This window comes from Hyla sarda, chromosome 10 (assembly GCF_029499605.1).
Source record: "Hyla sarda isolate aHylSar1 chromosome 10, aHylSar1.hap1, whole genome shotgun sequence".
NCBI lineage: Eukaryota > Metazoa > Chordata > Amphibia > Anura > Hylidae > Hyla > Hyla sarda.
The window spans coordinates 83,784,759-83,811,100 of NC_079198.1; the positions used below are offsets into that span (position 1 = coordinate 83,784,759).

Below are 26,342 nucleotides of genomic sequence, written 5' to 3' on the forward strand. Positions count from 1 at the left end.
GATTACCATAATACTGTGGCTAGCTTTTTATGAACTTGTATTTCCTGTTTTGACTTTTTTTGACTACAAATCCCACAATGCCATTTTCCTCCCTCTCACACATCAGCCACCCCACCCATTGAAACAAATGCCCTGTGGTTTTCAATCAGGGTGCCTACAGCTGTTGCATTAGTTGCAGATTGATCCCTCCACCCATTGAAGCAGACAGGCTCCCTGTCATCAGCTGACTAGTGAGTCAGGTCTCGGCCGCATTGCAAGCTGAGACAACAGTAATTTTGTATGCTGGTAAAGATAAATAGTTTCACCTAACTGTGGAGGAGAAGGAGTCCACTGACACCTGGCTCAACGTCAAAGCGTAAGAATCTTGTTCCTCCTGAGGTGGGTGAATGAGAATGTATCCAATGAAACTACACATTCCATTGAGGAGATGGACAACTCTGGCTTGCTAGTGTTGCTACTACTACCAGGCATATGGCTGCTGCTGCTACTTGTACTGGGCCTGAAAATTTTGCTGCCGCTTTTTGTACTAGACCTGGGCACGTGGCTGCTACTTGTCCTGGACCTCGGTACATGGCTGGTGCCCACAGTGCTGGTACTGTCACCAACATGCTTACTGGTAAAAAACATGGCAGGGGTATTCTTTCTCTGTCCTTGTCCAACCTTTTGTTCACCATGCATTTTTATTGGATTTGGAATTTTTTTTAATCAACTGGTGTCAGAAAGTTAAACAGATTTGTAAATTACTTCTATTTACATTTTTTTTTATCCTTTTAGTGCTTTATCAGAGGGAAAACCCTCTTCATGTTAGGACATGTCTAATGTACTTTCTCACAGGTTTCCTATTTCACTAAATCAAAAAGGTGTTTCCCCTTGAAATCTAGGTTTCTTCCTGTGAGGTTTTTATTGTTTAACTGCTCGGTGCGGTTTGGAGCCTAAACCAGTATTTCTGAACATTTTATAAAGTTTTACTAAAAGTTTAATTTCAAATGTCAGATATCCCCATGAAGCAAGACAATTGACTGTTGGGGGCCAGGTAACTACAATATACAGTAGCATCAGATGGAACTTAATAGATGTCTCTAGTTTGCGATGGGCGTCCTTTCAATTCTACAATGCTAGGAATGCTGCTTGTTGGCTTTCACTTGCAAAATAGGGGTTCCCAAACAGTGCAATGCTCTGTTCACTACATTAGACATACCTCCATTACGTATCATGGAAAAAAAAGGATCTCCTATCCAAAGCATAGGGGATAAGTTTTAGACCACGGGGTTCCGAGCACTGGGACCCCCCGTGATCTCCTGTTTGGAGCCCTGGCTCTCCTTCACAGTGATGAGTAACAACACCTGCCAGAAGCGGGGGTCGCCACGCCCCCTCTATATAGCTCTATAGCAGAGCCGAAGATTGACAAATGGCTCTCCCATAGAGCTATATTAAGGGGGCATGGCGGCCCCTGCTTCGGGTGGCGGTCATGACATGCCGCTGTGAAGGGTAGCCGCCAAAGCTCCAAACAGGAGATTGTGGGGGCCCCAGCGCTCGCACCAGTCCCCCCCGCCACCCGCGATATAAAACTTATCACCCATCTTTCGGATAGGGGATAAGTTTTCTTCCATGATACTTCTCCTTTAATGTCCTAGACCACCAGGAAAGTCTTCATTACCCCTTTAATGTCCTAGACCACAAGGGTGTTAATGCTCTAGTTGTTTATGTTCTAATAAGACATGTCAATGGGTTTTCTAAACTCAGTTATACATCAATTCAATTAATGTCTCCTATTGAGCATGGGCTTCTGATGCACTACCTGTCAACCTTGTTTTATGTCCACATATACTGGTAGTGGATTGGCACAAAGTCATGAAAAAAAAACTATAAAAAACTTTTTTTTTTTTTAAATGGGTACTCCGGTGAAAAACTTTTTTTTATTTTTTTTAATCAACTGGTGCCAGAAAGAACAGATTTGTAAATTACTTCTATTAAAAAATCTAAATCCTTCCTGTACTTATTAGCTGCTGAATACTACAGTGGAAATTCTTTTCCGTTTGAAACACAGAGCTCTCTGCTGACATCATGAGCACAGTGCTCTCTGCTGACATCTCTGTCCATTTTAGGAACTGTCCAGAGTAAAAGGAAATCCCCATAGCAAACCTATGCTGTTCTGGACAGTTCCTAAAATGGACAGATATGTCAGCAGAGAGCACTGTGCTCATGATGTCAGCAGAGAGCTCTGTGTTTCAAAAAGAAAAGAATTTCTGCTGTAGTATTCAGCAGCTAATAAGTACAGGAAGGATTAAGATTTTTTAATAGAAGTAATTTACAAATCTGTTTAAATTTCTGGCGCCAGAGTACCCCTAGAAGCAGATTTAAGACTACATTTTATACACATTGGTCCTGGTTTACTAAAAGTGGAGTGAAGTATTTCTTTGTGGGTTTTTATCCCAACAGATTTTTTTTTCACAGAATTTACTAAGGTTTTCCTAAATTTTTTGGGGCGGAGCATGTGAGCGGCGTGCGTGTGAGATGCCGCTCTAACCACCCGGCATAGCCAGCTAGTTTGGAGGTGATGATCCCGGGCACCTGAGCTTGTGTGCGGCTGCTGCACTTGTGGGGAGACGGCAGTAGTGGAGGCGAGGTCCCTGGAGCGAGTGGGCGCTGAGACCGGAGGACAGGATGATTACCTTACCCCGAGGCCGATCCGGAGAGGAAGCGGTGATTCATGTGAGATGCTGGGACCCACGGAGTGCAGGAGAGCAGATGATTGATGCCCAGAGACGGGAGGAGTGAGAGGAGCTGATCTCCTGCACATATTAGATAATGACTCTTCTGCTTTGGTTAATTGAATCTGAGGAATCTGAACTGTAAAGGGATCTCGCTGTGTAATTTTATGCTCTAACACTGTGACTGTGTCCCTTAAGAAACATTTTCTGCTGCTAACTTGCTATTAAAGGGGTTATCCAGGAAAAAACTTTTTTATATATATATATATATATATATATATATATATATATATATATATATATCAACTGGCTCCAGAAAGTTAAACAGATTTGTAAATTACTTCTATTAAAAAATATTAATCCTTTCAGTACTTATGAGCTTCTGAAGTTGAGGTTGTTCTTTTCTGTCAAAGTGCTCTCTGATGACACGTGTCTCGGGAACCACCCAGTTTAGAAGCAAATCCCCATAGCAAACCTCTTCTAAACTGGGTGGTTCCCGAGACACGTGTCATCAGAGAGCACTTAGACAGAAAAGAACAACCTTAACTTCAGAAGCTCATAAGTACTGAAAGGATTAAGATTTTTTAATAGAAGTAATTTACAAATCTGTTTAAAGGGGTACTCCGGTGAAATAATTTTTAATTAACTGGTGCCTGAAAGTTAAACAGATTTGTAAATTACTTCTATTAAAAAATCTTAATCCTTCCTGTACTTATTAGCTGCTGAATACTACAGCGGAAATTATTTTCTTTTAGAAACACAGAGCTGTCTGCTGACATCATGAGCACAGAGCTCTCTGCTGACATCTCTGTCCATTTTAGGGACTGTCCAGAGCAGCATATGTTTGCTGTGGGGATTTCCTTTTACTCTGGACAGTTCCCAAAATGGACAGAGATGTCAGCAGATGTCACCGGAGTACCCCTTTAACTTTCTGGAGCCAGTTGATATATATAAAAAAAAGTTTTTCCTGGAATACCCCTTTAACCATTAAGGTTTTCCTACATTTTGCACTTTTCCCTATGTTTTGCTTTTTTTACACATGCTCTGATCTGTCTGTTTTTTCTCAGCTCAAATCCACCACATTTTCTGTGGAAACCTTAGTAATTATGTTGGGATTTTTCAAACCAGCAGCTATGCCCTTTTTTCGGATTTTCTCAGTAAATTGGCGCAAAAAATCTGGCACAGACAGAAATTCTGGCGCATTTTGCCAAATTCTGGTGCACACCCCGACAAAACAGGTCGGGTTTACAATAGTAAATCAGGGCTAGCGTCTTATTTTTCATAGTCATCAATAGTGAATATGCCATCGATCGTGTTACTGTTTATTCTTTCTTTGGCATTAACAAATTGTACAAATGTTATGTTTCAACGTGTTGAAGAGTACGTAATGTATAGGAGTAAACATAACATTTAATTACCGTATACTTTTCGTCTGACTTTTTCTGGAAAAAAAAAACATATGTCAAAAACATACAACATCACAATAATTACAATACTCTAAGGCTTGTTTCACACATAATATTTTGGTCAGTATTTGTAGGCAAAGCCTGAAATGGGTTCAAAACACAGAAAAAGATGCAAATCCTTAAAAATACTGCCCAAAATTCTGTGAGTGAACCCAGTCTAAATGTTGAGACTATAGAAGCTATAAATGGGTAAAAAGGATCATAGTAAAAGCATAGTAAAAGCTACACTTTTCCGCTTAGAAGCTTTTTCCCTTAGATCACTGGTCTGGCATTTTTGGTTCTGCCCCTGTTGTGAAACTACAATCATTGGGGGCCTAACCATGGGGACCCCTACTGATCATGACAACATGGGTCCCATGCCCTCTCTTTAAATGAAGTAGCTGTGTCACATGTACACATTTTTCCATTGCGTACTATAGGGCCAGCAGAGATATGCAAGTGCAGTGCTCGGCTAGCTCCGTCAGTCATAGAGTTGAATGGAGCAGTGTACATGATCATCTGCCGTTCAGTTGCAAGTGAGAACATGGAATCCCTGTTCAGTTATGATAGTCTCCCTGTAACATCACTGATTTTACAATATATTAATATATATCGTATTTTTCGCCCTATAGGACGCACCGGCGTATAAGACGAACCAAATTTAGAGGTGCAAAATCTAAAAAAATAAAGATTTTGAACCCAATAGTGGTCTTCAACCTGCGGACCTCCAGATGTTGCAAAACTACAACTCCCAGCATGCCCGGACAGCCAACGGCTGTCCGGGCATGCTGGGAGTTGTAGTTTTGCAACATCTGGAGGTACGCAGATTGAAGACCACTGCATAGGAGGTAATACTCACGTGTCCCCGCCGCTCTCCGTTACCGCATCACGTCGTTACGCACGCTGACGCACGTACACAACGACGTGATGACGAGGATGGAGAGCGCCGGCCATACAGGGGATCCCTGAACGGAGAAGACACCGAGGAGGCAGGTAAGGTCCCTCCCGGTGTCCTGTAAGCACTAACCCGGCGGTGAAATCGCGGCGGTCCCGAACAGCCCGACTGAACAGCCGGGTTAGTGTCACTTTCGCTTCAGACGCGGCAGTCAGCTTTGATCGCCGCGTCTGAAGGGTTAATAGAGGGCATCACCGCGATCGGTGATGTCCTGTATTAGCCGCGGGTACCGGCCGTTGATGGCCGCAGGGACCGCCGCGATAGGGGTGTATTCGCCGTATAAGACGCACCGACTTTCCCCCCCCCCGAAAAAGTGCGTCTTATACGGCGAAAAATACGGTATTCATAGAAAAAAGGGAGGCACTCACTATTCAGTTGATTAATTCTGTAGAGAAATGTCTTTATTTTCCGTGCACACCATCACAGGATAGCGGGGAGGCTGGACAAACGGAAACAGATGCAGTTGCAACCGTTTCATGCCCTTCCGGTGCCTCCCCTTTTTCTATGCATAGTTTGGACTGGTTTTATTGTTTACTGGGGAACTGAGCACAGCTAGATTATTCGGAATCTGCGAGAGGTCCGTAAGGGTGCACAGCATCCAGTCAGTTGAGTGTGAAGGGAATTACTTGGTTTGGCAGTGCCAAATGCTCTCCCAATTGCTTTAAGACAATATATTATTGCACATAATTTTGCAACGAATATGCTGAAATAGAAAATGCATCAAAAGATAAATCAGCTTTCACCATTCATGTTCTGCAAAAGTAATGGCAACTTACTGTGAGTCGGACTTTTTCTATCCATTGTCACAAAATCTGGAAAAGAATAGCATTGCATGAGTTATAATTGCTTGTCATATCTAAGTGTAGGCAGGCTCTCTTTGTGTAATGTTAGCTGAACTGTGAGGTTGTATTTAGTGCAGTCTAGTTGCTGGTAAAGGGGATGTGTCATCAGAAAATGTTTAAATAAAATTACTGTGAAAGTTAAATAAATAAGACAATAGCAAAACAATAACTAAGCTCAGAGCTCAGCCTCCCCTTCCCTGTGGAATGACCTTTGCAAAGGTCACAGAGAACACCCATAAAGTTTCCAAATCATGTGAATGGGACAGCTCCTGTGTTTTGTTGCCTATGTCCATGAGTCCTGCTGTAAAGCATATTTCTACATGTTGTTGATGCTCAGGCAAGATGGCTGCCCCCATAATAATTTACAAAAAATAAATTTAAAAAAGTCATAAAGAAAATATAAACCAATCATAAAACACTTGTTTCAGTAACTGGTTATAATCAGAATATACAATCCAGTGGCGATATATTCCCATTAAAATAAGGGTTCAGTTTTTCAGATTACAACAAATAGGTACAGATTCTGCTCCAAAATCAGTGTCAGTTCCTCTTGTGAGAATAACTGTATTGAAATAAAAAGAAAACGATCCGGGGCGCAGTCCTAGAGCATTATCGCAATGTCAGCTCAGAAAGACAATATATTATATATTATATCTTGCGCTAAAAGCACAACACCTAAATCAGCATGTAGTTAAATGGCCATTGGTCAGCAGCCGTGGGCAGACCCTTCAGCTATAGGAGCTTCGGCTATTCATACTGTATAAGGAAGATGGCGAATGATCGCAGTGATGGCGTTTCTCCAGAGTAAAAAGATTTATTCCAAGATAAATAGCATAAAAAAGTAAGATAACACATCAAATGCGTTTCGGGTCCAAACAGGAGCCTGTCTCAAGTGCGTGCAAGCACGCACTTGAGAAAGGGTCTGGTTCAGACCCAAAACGCATTAGATGTGTTATCTTTCCTTAAACTTTACTTTGGAAATGTTGCTTGTCGAAAATATGTAAAAGTAATATCCCAGGGATGTTTTTGGCAACCTTTGAGCTCATGATGCCAAGTTATAATACTGTGTAATTTGCATCCATTACTTCTGGGCTGCGCTTTGTCCAGTTTCATATACATGACTCACACCCAGAAGTGCTGTAGTTCAAGTCTTTTTATTTTACTTTTGTCTCTGACCTTTTCCTGCATTCCATGCAGCCAGAGACAATATGGTATATATCACATGTGACTTCTGACATGTTGTCAGAGACAACAGAGTAAAATAAAAAGACTTGCTCCACAGCATATCCAGGTGTGGGTCCCATGCAAAAAAATGGGCGAAAAAGCAGAGAACGGACGTAAATAGAAGCATATTACATGGTATTATAAATTAGCATCATGAGCTCAAAGGCTAAATGTCATGAAACGTGGGCAGGGAGAAGTGAGCCCTAATGCTGTCCCTAAGACCACTCTCCCTGCCTACTTTCCCATCCGCCCTAAATGACGGATCGACAACTTGGAGACGGTGCCTTACTTGCGCCAAAGTGCAAACTGAACTGTGCAAACGGAACAGTACAGTCGGGAAAAAAGTCAGGGGAATTTTTCAGGCCTTTAGCCCTGCTTCGGGCAAGTAAGGCCGGACCTTAAAGCCCCTGACAGGCACGGCGGCGCTCAGGGTGTATGTAGCGAGCTCCTGACTCGAGCCTGCTCCATACTCTGCAGCCCTGTCTGTTTTCAGTATCTGGGGGCGCCTCTAATAGTCAGCATGCGGCAATCTGCTGGATCTGTTAATAGCCGCAGCTGGCTATTAATCCTTTAGATCTCCACTGTCAAAGCTGACAGTGGCGTCTAAAGGGACATGTGAATGCTCACTGATGGGCTAGTGGGGTGGATCGTTGTGATCCACTATAGAGGTAGCCAAAGGGAGGGGTTGTGATCCACTATAGAGGTAGCCAGAGGGCTTACCTCTGCTTCCCTGGTGTCTGTGGCTCTGTCATTGATAGATGTAAAAGTAAAAAAAAAAAAAAAAAAACATACCAAACCACAGAATTGCAATTTTTATAATATCCCAGAAAAAAAGTTAAAAGCAATTAAAAAGTCAGATCAATACCAAAATGGTACGATACAAAAAAACAGATGGCGTAGAAAATGAGCCCTCATACAGCCTTGTATGTGATTTTTTTTTTTAAAAAGCTACTGGGGTCAGAAATTGCAATTAAAAAAACTCGAACAAGTTCCGAATTTTTTTTTCTTAATTAGTAAAACATGACGGAAACTATACAAATCTGGTATTGCTTGTCTAAAGTATCAAAATAACATGTTAGCTCAACCACAAGGTAAATAGCGTAGAACAGAGAACCACCAAATTTGCAAAATTATCTTTTACTATTTCAATTTCAATTCACCAATATTTTTAATTCGGAGCATATGTTATGGAAAAATTTAAGGGTATCATTATAGTAGTTGGTTATGGCTATTATAGGGCGGGGAGGAAAAAATGAGAGTGTAAAAGCGAAATTTGGCCAGGACAAGTGGATCGTAGATTTTTCTCCGTTTTAGTCCTGTGGACAAGTAGTTTTTTATGAAATTTCCACACCCCTGTATATAAATACAAACAAAGCAGGATAAAACATACTAACAGGTCAGGAATACAGAGCACTGTTCACACTGGACTCAGAACAAGGAAAACATTAGGCACCCCACTCAAATCATGGAGGGACATCAATACCAAAGCCAAATAACCTTCTAACTAGCGGGCACACTCCACAGTAAAGGATACTAGCCTAGAAGGAAACAAAAATCCTAAATACAAGCAAACATGAGTGCATACACAAGACTAACAATCATTAGCTCAAGGCTCAGAACAGGATTCTATCATAGGAGATGAATGACACAGTGTGGAGGTGGTGGCAGCATGAGAAGAACATATAGTGGCTGAATGACACAACCTAGAGGTGGCGGAAGCATGAAGAGACCATATAGTGGCTGAATGACACAACGTGGAGATGGCGGCAACATGAGGAGAACATATGGTGGCTGAATGACACAGCGTGGAGGTGGGGGCGGCATGAGGAGACCATATAATGGCTGGATGATACAGCCTGTAGGTGGCGGAAGCATGAGGAGACCATATAGTGGCTGAATGACACAGCCTGGAGATGGCAGCAGCATGAGGAGAACATATAGTGGCTGAATGACACAGTGTGGAGGTGGCGGCAGCATGAGGAGACCATGTAGTGGCTGAATGACACAGCGTGGAGGTGGGGGCGGCATGAGGAGACCATATAGTGGCTAGATGACACAGCGTGGAGGTGGCGGCAGCATGAGGAGAACATATAGTGGCTGAATGAAACAGCCTGGAGTTTGAGGCAGCATAAGAAGACTATATAGTGGCTAAATGACACAGCATGGAGGTGGCAGCAGCATGAAGAGAACATATAGTGACAGAATGACACAGCCTGGAGTTGGCGGCAACATATACTGGCTAAATGACACAGTGTGGAGGTGGCGTCAGCATGTGGAGAACATATGGTGGCAGTATGAGACAGCTTGGAGCTGGCATCAGCATGAGGAAAACATATGGTGGCAGAATGAGCCTGGAGGTGGCAGTAGCAGCACCAGGAGTCCTGAAAGTGACCCGGTGACAGAGTGGTGTGGTGGGTGGCAATACCAGTACCCGGTGATGAAGGTGGGTGAAATAAGGAGAACTTGGCATCATATGTGTGGCAACAGGCCAGTGGCAGGATCAGAATAGTGACTGAGGCAGGTAGGCAGAAAATGGTCTCTTTTGTAAAAGTGTTAGTGTGCACAAGTAAGTATTGAGGATATGCTTTATGTAAAACGTAACTTTTAATAATATGCTTAGGATAAAATATATGGCCCCATTTTTTTTTTTTATCAAACCAAAGGAAAGTGTGCTACCTACAACACCAAACATTGATGTGATGCAAAGACCTCTAAAAGGTGGAAGGGAACAACGTGTGGTCCATTGTAACTGGTGGGGGTAAACACTTCCCCTGTAAGGCACTACTCTCGCATTATTAATTCCCTTCTTGGCAAGTGTTACTCACCCTAAAAAGGTCGGCCCCACTCTCTCTCTATTTCCACCTAAAAACCCTGGGAAATATGTTTGTAGGGGGAAATAGGGAGAGGTTACTGTGTGGGGCTACCCTTTTTAGGGCGAGTAACACTTGCCTACAAGGGAATTAATAATGCGAGAGTAGGGCCTTAAAGGGGAAGTTTTTACCCCCACCGGTTACAATGGACCATACGTTGTTCCCTTCCATCATTTAGAGGTCTTTGCATCACATCAATACTTGGTGGTGTAGGTGGCACATGGTGTTTTTTGCACACCTTTCCTTTTGTTTGATTTTAAAAAGAATTCAGTATGTATATTTTATCCTTAGAAAAGTTAAGTTTTAGCTAATGCATATCCTCAATACTTATGGTTCAGGTCTTGCTCCAGGTCTACCTGCTGCTGATGAGTTGCTTCAATATGCGGGTGAAGAAAGCTACTTATCAGCGACTGAAGACTCAGGCTGCTGCTGATGGAGCTGGTACTGCTCCAGCCACCCCACCCCTCCCCAGCAACCATGGCAGTGGAAGGTGAGCCCAGAGGGCCACCCGAGTCAGACGTGTGAGAGGATGGACAATGGCGCAGATAGGCATCGGCCAACTGACTACGTAGGATGTCTCTGTAGTAGGACAGTATGTCCTCCCTCTCAATGGGCGTGAAAAAGGCCCCCTTTTTGTGCCAGTAGCGAGTATCCAATAAGGTGGAGAGCTAGAAGTCATCTTGCTGCCGAATGGTGACAATTCTGTGGTCACTAGGCAAGCAACTGGGCATGCATCGTGCCATTTGTGCAAGTGACTCGGAGGGACTCCCTGCCTCCATCTCCAGTGCATACTGCCACGGTGTGTCTGGGTCCTGTGTCTCGCCATCCTCATAAGCCTCTAGCTCCTCTAGCTGCTCCTGCTCCTCCTCTCCTGTCGGATGACTAGAAAAACTGACCATCTCGTGAAACCTAAACTGTGCTCCACTGTGCCCCTCCTCCTCATCCAGTTCAGCCCCTACAGGGCTCATGTGGTCATGAGATGTAGGCACCATGTCTCCAGTGCCCTGACCAGCCATCGTTTCCAACACGTGTTGTAGTAGATGAAGCAATGGAATGACGTCATTCATCTCGTAATCCTGGCGACTGACTAATAATGTGGCTTCCCCAAGGGGCCTGAGCAAACGGCAGGTGTCACGCATGAGCTGCCACTGGTTGACATTGAAGTTACACAGGGGAGTCCCACTATCCGCTTGGATCATCAAGAAATCGGTGATGGCTTTTTTCTGTTCTTATAGTCGGTCCAACAAATGGAGGGTGGAATTCCAATGTGTGAAAACGTCGCAAATCAGACTATGTTGGGGGATGCCGTTCTGACGCTGCAGCTCAAGGAGGGTGTGCTGTGTATGAGTGGCTGAAATGCATGCAAAGTTTCCTACCCATTGTAAGGATGTGTTGCAGATGGGGGAACATTTCAGAAACCGCTTGACAACCAGATTAAACATGTGTGCCATGCAGGGCGCATTTCTCAGGCTTCCTTGATGCAGCACAGACAAGATGTTCTTTCCGTTGTTGGTCATCATGGTTCCCTTTTCCAGTTTTCATGGAGTATGCCATGGTTTGGTTTCTTGATGAATGACTTTTAGCAGTTCCTCCCCTGTGTAACTCTGTTCGCCAAGGCAAACCATGTGAAGAACAGCGTGACACCGCTGTGCCCTGCACACATGGTATGCTGGAGGAGTACTGAGATATGACTGTGCAGTGGAGGCTGAGGACACGGTGGAGGATGAGGAGGCGGAGTCGCACATTGTCCCAAGACCAACGGCCTGAGAGTGGAAGCGGCATGACCTGTCCAAGTTGCTGTTGTTGTGGCTGTGCAGGAACCAAATTCACCCAGTGGGCTGTAAAGGACATGTATTGTCGCTGACCGTAGTTACAGCTCCACACGTCGGTGCTGCCGTGCACTTTGGTACACACCAACAGGCTCAAGGACTGGCCCACCTTCTGTGCCACAAAATTGTGCAGGGCTGGTACTGCCTTCTTCACAAAGAAATGACGGCTTGGCACTCTCGACCTCGGCTCAGAACAAGCCATCAGTTCTCTGAAAGGTGCAGAGTCCACCCCTTGAAAAGGAAGGGACTGCAGCACCAGGACTGCAGCATGGACACAAGCACATTCAGCTTCTGTGCCATTGGATGAGTGGGCGCATACTGTTGTCTCTTGGATATGGCTTCACCGATGGATTGCTGGTGGAATGACTGACTCGAAGTAGGAGGAGCAGGAGCATCTGGAGCCACAGAAGATAGGTATGACATACAGCTCCCTTCGGCTGAGGTGGTGGAGCCTTGGCTGGCTGAACCAGGGAGCATATGTTGACGCAGGGCCGTGGTGCCAACATTGGGACCCTGGCCACGCTTCACCTTCTGCCAACACATCTTGCATGTGGCCAGGTTAATCTCCGGATGCTTGATGAAAAACTGCTACACCACCGAGTAGCTGATTTTCCCACCAACAATCTGCACTGATTGACTGCTACTTCCGCCGACTCCAGGAACCCCTGTTTCCTACCTCCTGGGAAGGTAGGCTGCAGCGAAGCAGGTGGTCTACCCCAGGCACGTTTGGCTCCAGACTTTCCACTTCTGCCAGGATGCTGACTGCCAACCATGCTACCACCTTGCTGACTCAGCTGCTGCCTCACGGGCAACCTACAACCCTTTTCTCCTGATGATGATGAAGCCCCTTCTGCACCCGGCTCCCAAGTGCCCGACTCCTCAACAGTGTCTGCTTCAGGAGCCTGAATGCTCGCAACACCACATTCCATGCCACTATCCTCATCCCTACTTGCCTGCCTAGCGTAGGAAGTGGCAGATGTCTCCTCCACTTCTTGGTTGGGCAGTAGCTGCTGACTGTCCTCTAGATCATCCTCACTAAATATTGGAGCTGAACCCACAGCATAAGATACTTCTGTGGGGGAGGGAACACCATAGGACAGAGGCATTGGGAGAACAGGGACTGCTCGTGGCCATGCCAATTGAGGGTTTTGTCTGAGGAACCCACCGACTGTTGACTAAGGGTGTCAGATGTCACTTGTGATGAAGTGGATGACCGTGTTAACCAATCGATGACGGCAGATGGATTGCTGGTCGAGACACGACCGCTAGCTTATACCGGGAGCTCAGGCCTCTCACCGCAACTCCTGCTGCCACTTGCCCCTAGTCTGCTGCGACCTCTGCCTGATGAATTTAGGCCTCTGCCACTCCTCTGTGCACGTCCTTGCACTTCTCTGCCTGACATACTTAGTGCGTATATGAGAGGAGTACAATATGCTACAATACGCTTAAAAAAGTATTTGTGTACAACACCAGCCGGTGAGTATTTTTGCCTGGCCTTTCACAGTATCTAGGCCCTTGAGACTTTAACAGGTATAAAGTAGTATGCCACTTACATGTACATATGTGGTATGCACTTATAAGGGGACAAAAATGTGCTATAGTACGCTTTATAAAGTATGTGTGTACAACACCAGCCGGTGAGTACTTTTGCCTGGCCTTTCACAGTATCTAGGCCCTTTAGACTTTAACAGGTACAAAATAGTACACCATTTAGATGTACGTATGTGGTATGCACTTATGAGGGGAAAAAATGCGCTACAGTACGCTTAAAGGGGTACTCTGGTGGTTAATATTTTTGGCTATATTGCATCTTCTTTTAATGTTCATGTTTTTTGCAATTGACATGTATTATATGTTTGTGTAGCATGTGTTTTTTTTTCTTACCTGTTTGTGGGCCAGGAAGTTCTGTAGTTCTGTGATAGATCTCTGACTGTTGTCCACAGGTTAGGATTAAGCTGTGGACAAGATGTCGTGTATTTTTTTCTCTGTTGCCTGGACAGAATTTGGGCATGCTGGGAGTTGTAGTTTTGCAACAGCTGGAGGCACACTGGTTGGGAAACACTGTCCTAGCCTATTCAGCATACACATTATGTTACACCAGTGTTTCCAAACCAGTGTGCCTCCAGCTGTTGTAAAATTACAACTCCCAGCAGTCCCTGACAGCCTTTGAGCATGCTGGGAGTTGTAGTTTTGCAACAGCTGGAGGCACACTGATTGGGAAACACTGGCCTAGCCTATTCAGTATATTACAAACAAAGTGCATTGTTTCCCAACCAGGGTGTATCAAAACTAAACTCCCAGCATGCCCAGACAGCTTTTGGCTGTCCGGGCATGTTGGTAGTAGTAGTTTTGCAACACCTGGAGGCACCCTGGTTGGGAAACGCTGGTGTATGCCCTATAGAGGTGTGGTGAACTACAACCCCCAGGAGACTACAGAGGCAGCATGCTGGTGTTATACCACAGACTGAAGACTCCTGAATGACACATGCTGGGAGTTGTAGTCCCTTTTGTGTGTGTATCCCAACCAGGGCTGATTATATTAGTGTGCTGTATATAAGGGGGCCGACCCTGGAAAATAGTGGGGTGGGTAAAGGGCGGAACAAAAAAAAAAAAAAGGAGCTGCTCCAAACAGCAAGGCATGTGGCATGCTGGGATTTGTAGTTTTCAGCACAGCAAGAAACAGGAAATAGAAGCAAAGATAGGAAAACAAAGTGGGGGACAAAATGACAACAAAGAACGGAAATAGAGTTGCCTAAACAACAAGAATAGAAATGAAACAAAACAAATAGGGTAAGTCAAAAATGGAAACACACATTGACCAGCGGAGTACCCTTTTAAAAAAGTAATTGTGTACAACACCTGCCGGTTAGTAATTTTGCCTGGCCTTTCACAGTATCTAGGCCCTTGAGACTTTAAAAGGAACTAAATATTACACCTTCGATGTACGTATGTGGTATGCACTTATGAGGGGAGAAAAATGCGCTACAGTACGCTTAAAAAAGTATTTGTGCACAAAGTCGCTGTGTACTACACCCAATATTGCACTTTTGCTCTCATTCTCACTCCCTTCCCTATCGGTGCTTCTAGGCAATATTTGTGCTTGAGGGGAATCGCTGCTGTTCTGCGCAACACACTGCTCTATCTTCCTGTCTGTAATAGAACGCTGTAGACAGTGACTGAGAGGTGAATAGCTGCAGTAAGAATGCTTTTCTGTGAAACACACACTGCTTTCTGTCCCTCTCTCTGTGCAACAGAATGCTGACTTGACTAGGAGGGGAATTGCTGCTGGAAAAAAGCTTTTCTGTGCAACACACAGCGCTGTCTGTCCCTATCTATCTCTCTGCAGTGAAAGGCTGAAGTGACTGGTTGCAATATGATCGATTATATATGGCTGTGACATCACATGGGTGACTAGCTGCTGATAGGCTGCATGCTGTATGTGATTCAGGGTCATCCCGCCTACCCTTGTTCCCGCCTACCAGGATTCCTTGCCCCATGTCCTCACATGTGGATCCGCCATTTTAGATGCACTGGAGCCTGTACCACACTAAATGGAGTTTAAGGAAGCGATTCACGTGATTGAATCGCGGCAATATTCGCATTCGTTGCAAATTTCGTAACTAATTCGGATTCTGTAAGATTACCATTTTTGACAGATTTTTTACTTTTACATTAAAGTCAATGTGGGAAATGCACAACAATTTAGCAGCATATCCACAGAATAAGTTATCATGTTACAGATTACAATCCTTACTGCTGGTCTCTTTCTCCATGGATTGTGTTTGCATTATGTCTATAGTGTATGAAAGAATTTTCTTCTTTTAAGTGTTAATGCTATTAACATAAACTTTTGACATGTCATCCAGACATACCATAAGTTTATACCGCACCCAGTCTCACTTCTGAGACCTGATGCGATTGCAAATTATAACCTAGTGAAGTGCATAGCAGCACTCTTCACTGCCTGGCCAGCATTCACTTCATCATCATCATAAATGGAGTGACTGAGTCTCACCTCGCTGCCTCAGTTTTCCTGCCAGCTCCTGCCTGTCTGTGGCCGCATGAGGTGGTAGGCAACAGCTTGTGCTTGGAAGTTACACAATTTGCTTAATTTTTAATGACTTTAATGGGGGTTACATACATTTTCTAGCCCTATGAGGGGCGCTACATAAACAGCGTAGCTCACGGAGCTGTGCCATTTGCGTAACTCTAAATATAGTCAATGAGAAATGGGCAAATTGCGTAACTTCCTGATTCGGCTGCTTTTCAGCCACCTCCTGTATTATGTGCAGATTTTGAATCACATTGTGCTGTGGATTCACTCTGGACTTGAGCATGATGCAGATTTATCTATCTACAGCATGTAGTAATTTATATAGAGTTTTTGTTTTTTATGCTACATGTGGCTCAGATTTTGAAAACTCAATCAATATTTGGCAGTAATTGCTGCAGATTTGCAGTGCATAAATCTACATTAATTCTGCCATGTGTGAACATGGTCTAATAGGGTATATGAGCAGGGGTTGTCTTCATGAGACAACCAATCCCCGTAAATGAACATTATTAGTTCTTGTTTTTTGTTAGTACTGTATATTTTTTACAAGGCTTTAGTCTGTTTACATAATAGTAATCTCTTCAATCAGCATATCTAGGTTTCATCATCTTTGGTAGTAGGGATTTCCCCAGTGTGCAATAGGACATACAGTCATGTCCGTAAGTGTTGGCACCGCTTACATTTTTCAAGAAAATGAAGTATTTCTCACAGAAAAGGATTGCAGTAGCACATGTTTTGCTATACACATGTTTATTCCCTTTGTGTGTATTGGAACTAAACCAAAAAAGGGAGGAAAAAAAGAAATGTGGAAATAATGTCACACCAAACTCAAAAGATGGGCTGGACAAAATTATTGGCACCCTTTCAAAATTGTGGAAAAATAAGATTGTTTCAAGCATGTGATGCTCCTTTAAACTCACCTGGGGCAAATAACAGGCATGGGCAATATAAAAACCACACATGAAAGCAGATAAAAAGGAAAGAAGTTCACTTAGTCTTTGCATTGTGTGTCTGTGTGTGCCACACTAAGCATGGACAACAGAAAGAGGAGAAGAGAACTGTCTGAGGACTTCAGAACCAAAATTGTGGAAAAATATCAACAATCTCAAGGTTACAAGTCCATCTCCAGAGATCTAGATTTGCCTTTGTCCACAGTGCGCAACATTATCAAGAAGTTTGCAACCCATGGCACTGTAGCTAATTTCCCTGGGCATGGATGGAAGAGAAAAATTGATGACGGTGTCAATGCAGGATAGTCTGGATGGTGAATAAGCAGCCCCAAACAAGTTCCAAAGATATTTAAGCTGTCCTGCAGACTCATGGAGCATCAGTGTCAGCGCGGACTATCTGTCGGCATTTAAATGAAATTAAACGCTATGGCAGGAGACCCAGGAGGACCCCACTGCTGACACAGAGACATAAAAAAGCAAGACTACATTTTGTCAAAATGAACTTGAGTAAGCCGAAATCATTCTGGGAAAACGTCTTGTGGACAGATGAGACCAAGATAGAGCTTTTTGGTAAAACACATCATTCTACTGTTTACTGAAAATGAAATGAGACCTACAAAGAAAAGAACACAGTACCTACAGTGAAATATGGTGGAGGTTCAATGATGTTTTGGGGTCGTTTTGCTGCCTCTGGCACTGCGTGCCTTGAATGTTTGCAAGGCATCCTGAAATCTGAGGGTTACCAATGGATTTTGGGTCGCACTGTACAGCCCAGTGTCAAAAAGCTGGGTTTGTGTCAGAGATCTTGGGTCTTCCAGCAGGACAATGACCCCAAACATATCTCAAAAAGAACCCAGAAATTGATGGCAACAAAGTGCTGGAGAGTTCTGAAGTGGCCAGCAATGAATCCAGATCTAAATCCCATTGAATACCTGTGGGGAGATCCTAAAATTTAAAAATGGAAATTGAGGCTCGGGTCAATGAATATTGGATGATGATATGTTTATTATAATAAAATATATATGATAATTAAGGTGTGTGCTGAACCTCACAGGGCCTTTGTGGGTTGGCAAATGAAAATAAAGTGCATATTAATCTCTTTGTAGTTTTGTTCAAATGGATCCCCTTGTATATGAATATTTGTAATCCGATGTATAAGTTCTGGCTCTTTATGCAAAGAGCCCACTGCTAGAGATTGAGCAGTCTCAATGATATGTAGTGATATTTGAAGTGAGCTTATAGGGAGGATACAATGTTGCTAGACAAAGTATGCATACAATTGTGTAAAGGGTTTAGTTCTCTTGAATGAAACACCTGCTGCTAGAGATTTTGCGGTCTCAAATTATGCAGTGGGTTTTGGTGGGCAAATAAACAGGGGACTGTACCGCTTCAAAAGTACAGCATAGCTGTATACATAGTACCTGATGTGGCGCTGGTGGTCCCGGCATAGTACAGATGATGGACGGCTGTTAGAGACACGGCTTGTCTGAAAAGATACAGCAAATTGTAGAGGATCCGATCCTTGTAACGGCTTTGATAATTAGCCCGGTGTAGCGTATCCTCGTGGCTGGAGTGTTGTGCATAGGTTTGATGTGATGAAAATTGAAGGGTTCTGTTTTTGGGATATTGGCTGTATGGAGTGGCACATAAGGGAAAGCTGGACGCGTTTCAAGTCCTCCTTAGGACTTTTCCTCAGCAGCACTTTTACTTTTAGCTGCAGTTTTCTGATATTTTATATTATCATTTTCTCTGTAAATATTTTACTAACACCAATGCAGTATATCCTTCTGTTTTACATACTACATAGAGAATAACAAGCAATTTTTACAGTCAAGAAGTGTGACCTGAGATATAGGTGTGCACGTTCCTTTTTTTTGCTTCTATTTCTTTTGTTCAATATGATGTATTGGGACATCTTTATGTCTTTTTTCTATTGTTTGTGTTTCCAGGTTAGCATTAGTGGACACCTGTGTATAATTAGGATTCACAAACCAGCCCACCGGATGGGGCAGGCTCCCTCTATATTATACTGTGTATTCACTTGTAAGCATTACTGTTGATAACGGCTTGTGGCCGAAACGCGTCCTGTGTGTCGCTCCACTTGAGTAGTGTGAATTAACACTGAGAGATTTTGCAAGCTATCCATGAGTGCTGAGACCTAATTTCTTCTGTTTCGCTTTATAGTATACCTTCTGTGTGGCAGGGAGTCTGTGATAATAAATAACTGTACTATGTGCGACTTTTGATACATTTGTCTCAGGCTCTGAGACTTTTATGAGACTTTTCTCATCTAAAGTGCTGTGAAGAATAGACAATAATGTCCATTTGCAAGATTTACTAAACGCTGTGCAATGTTTGATAAATTGCATGGACACCATGCTCAGAGACTTTTCTCGTCTAAAGTACTGCGGAGAATAGACAATGATAGTAAATCTCCCCCATTGAGTTATATAGTATATATTTACATATTATTTAGCTATATTATTATTTTGTCATTTATGCATTAGTGTTTATGAAAAAAATTCATTCTTAGGGTTAAAATTTTAAGTAACTGTTCACTGTCCTCGACATCACTTTAGCATAACACTTAAACTTAACTCCTTGGGGATGGAGCCCATTATAACCCTAAGAACGGGAGCATTTTTTGCAATTCTAACCACTGTCACTTTAATCATTAATAACTCTGGGATGCTTTTACTTCATTCTGATTCTGAGATAGTTTTTTCGTGACATATTCTACTTTATGTTAGTGGTAAATTTTTGTCGATACTTGCCTCATTTCTTGGTGAAAAATTCCAAAATTTGATGAAAAAATGTAAAATTTGGCAATTTTCTAACTTTGAAGCTCTCTGCTTGTAAGGAAAACAGACATTCCAAATAAATTATATATTGATTCACAAATACAATATGTCTACTTTATGTTTGCATCATAAAGTTGACATGTTTTTACTTTTGAAAAACATCAGAGGGCTTAAAAGTTCAGAAGCAATTTTCCCATTTTTCACAAAATTTTCAAAATCGGAATTTTTCAGGGGCCAGTTCAGTTTTGAAGTGGATTTGAAGGGCCTTCATATTAGAAATACCCCATAAATTACCCCATTATAAAAATTGCACCCCTCAAAGTATCCAAAATGACATTCAGAAAGTTTGTTAACCCTTTAGGTGTTTCACAGGAATAGCAGCAAAGTGAAGGAGAAAATTCAAAATCTTCATTTTTTACATGCTGGAAGTTATAGTTTTAGGCACACTGGTGGGGAACCACTGAGTTAGAAAACAGACTCTAGCTCAGTGATTCCAACCCATGTGCCTCCAGCTGTTGCAAGACTAGAACTCCCAGCATGTACGGTCTGTCAGTGCACTCTGGGAGTTGTAGTTTTGCAACAGCTGGAGGCACACGGGTTGGAATCACTGAGTTAGGAAACAAGACTCTAGCTCAGTGTTTCCCAACCAGTGTGCCTACAGCTGTTGCAAAACTACAATTCCCAGCACGGCCAGACAGTCAGGGATGCTGGGCGTGTAGTTCTGCAATATCTGGCCCTTCAGATGTTGCAGAACTACAACTCCCAGCATGCCTGGACAGTTTGGGCATGCTAGGAGTTGTAGTTATGCAACAACTGGGGAAGAACAGTTTGGAGACCGCTAAGTAGTTGCCTCCAAACTGTAGCCCTCCAGATGTTGCAAAACTACAACTCCAAGCATGCCCAGACTGTCCAGGCATGCTGGGAGTTGTAGATCTGCAACATCTGAAGGGCCAGATATTGCAAAACTACACGCCCAGCATCCCTGACTGTCTGGCCGTCCTGGGAATTGTAGTTTTGCAACATCTGGAGGGCTATAGTTTGGAGACCACCATATAGTGGTCTCCAAACTGTGCCACTTCAGATGTTGCAAAACTACAACTCCCAGCATGCCCAGACAGTCAGTGGATGCTGAAAGTTGTAGTTTTGCAATATCTGGAGGACCACAGTTTAGAGACCACTACACAGTGGTCTCCAAACTGTGACCCTCAAGATGTTGCAAAACTACAACTACCAGCATGCCCAGACAGCCGTTGGCTGTCTGGGCATGCTGGGAGTTGTAGTTTTGCAGCTTTTAGAAGGCCACAGTGAAGATCACTTATCACGATCTTCACTGCAGCCTTCTCCTCCGCCCTTTACGGCTGCCGCTCTTCCTGCTGCAGCTGCTCCTCTGTGGATGCTGCCGATGCCGCCTCCGAAGGTCCGGGTATGCCGGGCCATGCTCCCCCCTCTCCGCCCGTGTTCCCCCGCTCTGTACCGACTTCCGATCGGTAGGAAGAGCAGGGGGAAATGAACTCTTACCCCCCCCCACCCCCCTCCTGCCATTGGTGGTCAGCCTGACCGACCAATGGCAGGGAATAGGAGGGGGTGGCAACATTGCCACCTCGCTCCTATCCTTTAGGCTGGTCTGAGCTGGCTCTGTTTTCTGGGCGATCAGGTCACCAGTGACCCGATTTGCCCGGATCGCAGCAAATCGCAGGTCTGAATTGACCTGCGATTTGCTGCGATCGCCGACATGGGGGGTCTCAGGACCCCCCTAGGCATTGCCACGGGATGCCTGCTGATAGATATCAGCAGTCATCCCGGTCCAATCACCACCTGGCGAGCTGCGCATAATGTCTAAAGCTGCTTTAACTTGTCTAGTTGCTGTGTTTGAGTAATTTTTTTTCAGTAAAACAATTCTAGGAAATGACATCAAACAATTATCACTGAAAAGCCACAGCTGTACTGGTTGAACTGCAAGCTATAGATTTATTTATTTATATATTTATTTTCTAAGAATCCGGGAAGGAGGCCAAGCATTTTAGTCTAGAGGAAGTGAAGTGGAAAAACCAAAAAATGTATAAAAAAAACTCTTTAATATATTTGCTTAAACCAATACTGATAATAATATAATATTGGAGAAGATGCATTGTGCCTCTGTTATCTCTCCTGGAAATGTATAAATAAATTGACGGCTTTTCTTTGTCAGTGGAGCATGTCCCTCTATAGTAGGACACTGTCCAACTGCTGCAAAACTACAACTCCCATCATGCCCTGTTTGGAATAGTAGTTTTCCAACAGCTAGTGAGTCTTAGGTGTGGGATTTGTTGTGCAGAGTCACAACCCTTTAAAAGGGGAACTGTAACAGCCGATGGCAATTTATTCATACATTTTCATAAGGAATGGTGCAATGTACAGTTTTAAGAAAAAACATTCTAGAGTTGTTCATTTATGGAGTTCATTCAAGTACATTGTAATTGATTATGGTACAGGACACTGACTTCTGCAATTTACAGTATCTCCCATACGTGAGTCCACCCCTTACACTATATACAGTATCTCCCATGAGTCCACCCCTTACATTATATATACAGTATCTCCCATAAGTGACTCCACCCCTCACATTATATATACAGTATCTCCCATGAGTCCACCCCTCTCATTATATATATAGTATCTCCCATGAGTCCACCCCTTACATTATATATACAGTATCTCCCATACGTGAGTCCACCCCTTACACTATATACAGTATCTCCCATGAGTCCACCCCTTACACTATATACAGTATCTCCCATGAGTCCACCCCTCACATTATATATACAGTATCTCCCATACGTGAGTCCACCCCTCACATTATATATACAGTATCTCCCATGAGTCCACCCCTTACATTATATATACAGTATCTCCCATGAGTCCACCCCTTACATTATATATACAGTATCTCCCATGAGTCCACTCCTTACATTATATATACAGTATCTCCCATGAGTCCACCCCTTACATTATATATACAGTATCTCCCATGAGTCCACTCCTTACATTATATATACAGTATCTCCCATGAGTCCACCCCTTACATTATATACAGTATCTCCCATGAGTCCACCCCTCACGTTATATATACAGTATCTCCCATGAGTCCACCCCTCACATTATATATACAGTATCTCCCATGAGTCCACCCCTCACAATATATATATAGTATCTCCCATGAGTCCACTCCTTCCATTATATATACAGTATCTCCTATGAGTCCACCCCTCACATTATATATACAGTATATCCCATGAGTCCACCCCTTACACTATATATACATTATCTCCCATAATGAAGTCCACTCCTTACATTTATGTAAATATTTTATGATATCTTTTCATGTGACAACACTGAAGACATTACACTCTGCTACAATGTAAACTACTACAGCCTGTATAACAGTGTTTAATGTTGTGTCCCCTCAAAATAACAACACACAGCCATTAATGTCTAAACCTTGGCAATCAAAATAAGTACACCCCCTAAGTAGAAATGTCTTAGGGTAGGGTCACACGTAACGGATCCACCGATGACTGACCCTATAGTGTCTTCTGCTGTGCCTGCTCGTAGCAGTAATCCGCTGCTACGATCAGACACACAGGGATGAACGAGTTGCACGCACATGCGCTGTGTACTCGGACTTCATGGCCACTCTTAGCCTAGCTCAGGGAGCAGGGGGAGCGACAGCAATGTCTGTGTGTACACTGCACATGCGTGTGGCCACTCAAAGGTCCCTGTGTGTCTGCTTGTAGCGATGGATTGCTGCTACGAGCAGGCATAGCAGGAGTCACACTATAGAGTAGGTCATCAGTGGTTCCACAGCATAAAATACGCTGCAGATCCATGATGCGTGACCCTACCCTTAGTTGGGTCCAATGAGCCATTTTCTTCCCTAGTATGATGTGACTCGTAAGTGTTACACAGTCTCAGGTTTGATTGAATTCATAAAGAAAGGCGTCAAACAAGACATATATATGTCAAAGAGTATACTTTATTAACATAAATCCAAAATGACAAGACATTTAAAATAATTTAAAAGATACATATACAGTAACAATCATAGATCCAAAAATGCTGAGAGAAAGTCGGGGGCTACGCATATCTGCCAGAAAAGGGGTTAAATAACCATATGCATAGTAAATACTAGCTCCCGTGGGCTAAATAGAATGGACTACTGCTCATATATCATATATTTGAGTCGGATCCAGCAAGTATGCTCGGACCACAGGTAAGTACCACAATCACAGAGCAGACAAAACCCCAAGGAATCAGTAGAGCATTACATATAGGGCAAAACCAGAACTGGACAGAAATAACAGAATACTTTACCAAGTGGAGCAAGGAGTACAGCGTTACAGCCACCCGCCACCAACGTTTCACCACTGAAGGCTTCTTCTGGGGAAACGTTCAGTGGTGAAATGTTGGTGGCGGGTGGCTGTGGCTGGGACTGATTTTAACTGGGGTGCTGCATGCAAGATCATGGGGGTCCCCAGCGGCGGGACCCCTGTGATCAGGCATCTTATCCCCTATCCTTTGGATAAGGGATAAGATGTCTAAGCGCCGGAGTACCCCTATAAACCACTGAAAAGGCTTTCAGCCCAAGATACAAGTTCCAGTAGGTTGAGAGCTTTAATTTCACAACAGTAGGACAATCACAGGTTAAAGATGTCTGCTTTAAACCATGTATTGTGTAAAAGTGAATTTGCCACACTTCCAAGAGTCTTTTTAAAGCGTACCCTTCAGATCCAACAAAAAAACATATTTTTTAATGTATCACTCAGTACCTAATCTTGACCATGTACATCTGATTTTTATGTGTCTAGCACCTTTATTTTTTTTTTTTTAGTACACTTTTAATTTAGCTCACTAGTCTGAATACCTCTCAAAGGGAGGGGGAGTGGCCTCACTGTGCAGGTCTCCACCCCCTCCCTCACTATGCTGTCTGCTCACATCTCCCCTAGCATTAGCAAAACTACAACTCCCAGCTTGTCCTCACTGACAGTAGCGGGACACAAGCTGACAGTGGGAGGATTTTTCCTCCATCTGTGAGCCCTGCACTGACAGCTGTCAATCAAGGAAATGTGTCCATGACATAGGTGATGATGCATGGACACAGCAGGACTAGTATGTGTCCAAGCAGGCAGGGGGGGCAGTTGTTTGACTGGCTTTTTTAGAATGAAATTCTGAAAATTTTCTAATGAAAGCAATCGCAAAACCTATTGGTTATACATGCTTTACAATATATCAAAAGTTTTTGTATCTGACTGTGCCCATTTAATGGTGTCTAATAGACAACAACATTCTGGGCTTAAAGCCCCCTTTTCACACCTAGACTTTATGATGACAATTATGTTGTTAAATTATTTACCTAAACCATGCATTGACATGTAGATTTGCAGATTTGTTTAGAGGCATTTCAAGCTTATGAATGAACGTATGCCAGTTGTTATAGGATTTAGAATGTTATTGCAACTTAACCTTTTCCTAACAACTGCAGCTCCATACTATCAACCCTACAGCATAAATAAGTCAACCACAAGACATGTTATTCTTGTAATTATCTTCTAATTGCCAAATGCAAATTACCCGATTTTATGCAAATTTCGTGTAAAATTACAGACAAGTTACCCACAGTTTCTACATAAGACTAAGGAATAATCTTCCACAAATTAAGGCTATGCAATATTTTGTGCTGATCTGGCATATATATATATATATATATATATATATATATATATGACATGGTTCTTCTATATATTTACAAAAACCTCAGTCTTGTATTAGGCAATACTTCACGTCTTGAAAGTCTTAACATTGTGCATACTAATGCATATTTTGTGCTCCATTCCTTTCTCAGTGCGTGTCTTTTCTCACTATACGTTCCTATCTATGAATCATGTGCATATCTTTGTATGAATACATGTGTGTAGGTGAGGCTTCTCTTACCTTAGTGTAGAATATTGCAGATCTCAATGAATAGAGAAGCCTGAGGCTCTTTATATATTGCTTCCTGAAAAGTGACTGGAAATATTCTCTGCACAACTTTATATCACGATGTTCCAAACTTGTAAGAGGAGTGATTCCTTCTTCTATTGTACACATATTGAAGTAAATATGACTAATGGGGTTTTCCATGTGATGCAATATGTGCACAATACCTGCCCCCTTTATGCATCCTACTATATTCTACTGATCACTTTTTTATTTTTGTAAGACCCATTGGCTCGTATGGAAGAAACCCATTTGGCAGGCTTTGGTACATAGCAGACAAGACAGTTCATGACCAGTCCAGTTACCGTCTACATTAGAACACATACGTATCATGGGACAATGACATTAGTAATGGAATAGGCAATTTTCCAAAAAAAATGCGCATGGTGCACGCTGAGCTGTGTCTTCCAAGCTGCTGTAAAGGGGCTGAACCTTGACTGGACACTTGAAATATGACTCATGAGTGAAGGAGCCTACGAAATCCCCTCCATAAATCTAAATGAATTAGAGTCCCTAATGATGGAAACTGGATACCTCCCTACTGTACTCCTAAGCGCCCCCTAGTGGTTGCTTTAGGTGAACAGAGATACATCACAACTTCTGGTCTGCAAAAAAACAAAAAATAATTATTAATCTCTTAATACTGTTT

At 43.1% G+C, this 26,342-nt stretch overlaps 1 protein-coding gene across 1 annotated transcript in view; it reads right to left on the reverse strand.

The window, feature by feature from the left end:
* LOC130294153 (interleukin-18-like) overlaps positions 1-25,732 on the reverse strand; it is a 38,598-nt gene extending 12,866 nt beyond the window's left edge. Inside the window, exons 1-3 of the mRNA XM_056543655.1 lie at positions 25,649-25,732; positions 5,888-5,923; positions 4,130-4,153 (exon numbers count right to left, since the gene is read on the reverse strand). Coding sequence (XP_056399630.1) covers positions 4,130-4,153; positions 5,888-5,912 — 49 coding nt within the window. The 5' untranslated portion in view covers positions 5,913-5,923; positions 25,649-25,732. The remainder of the gene's footprint in view (positions 1-4,129; positions 4,154-5,887; positions 5,924-25,648) is intronic.
* Between the last annotated feature and the right edge of the window lie 610 nt (positions 25,733-26,342).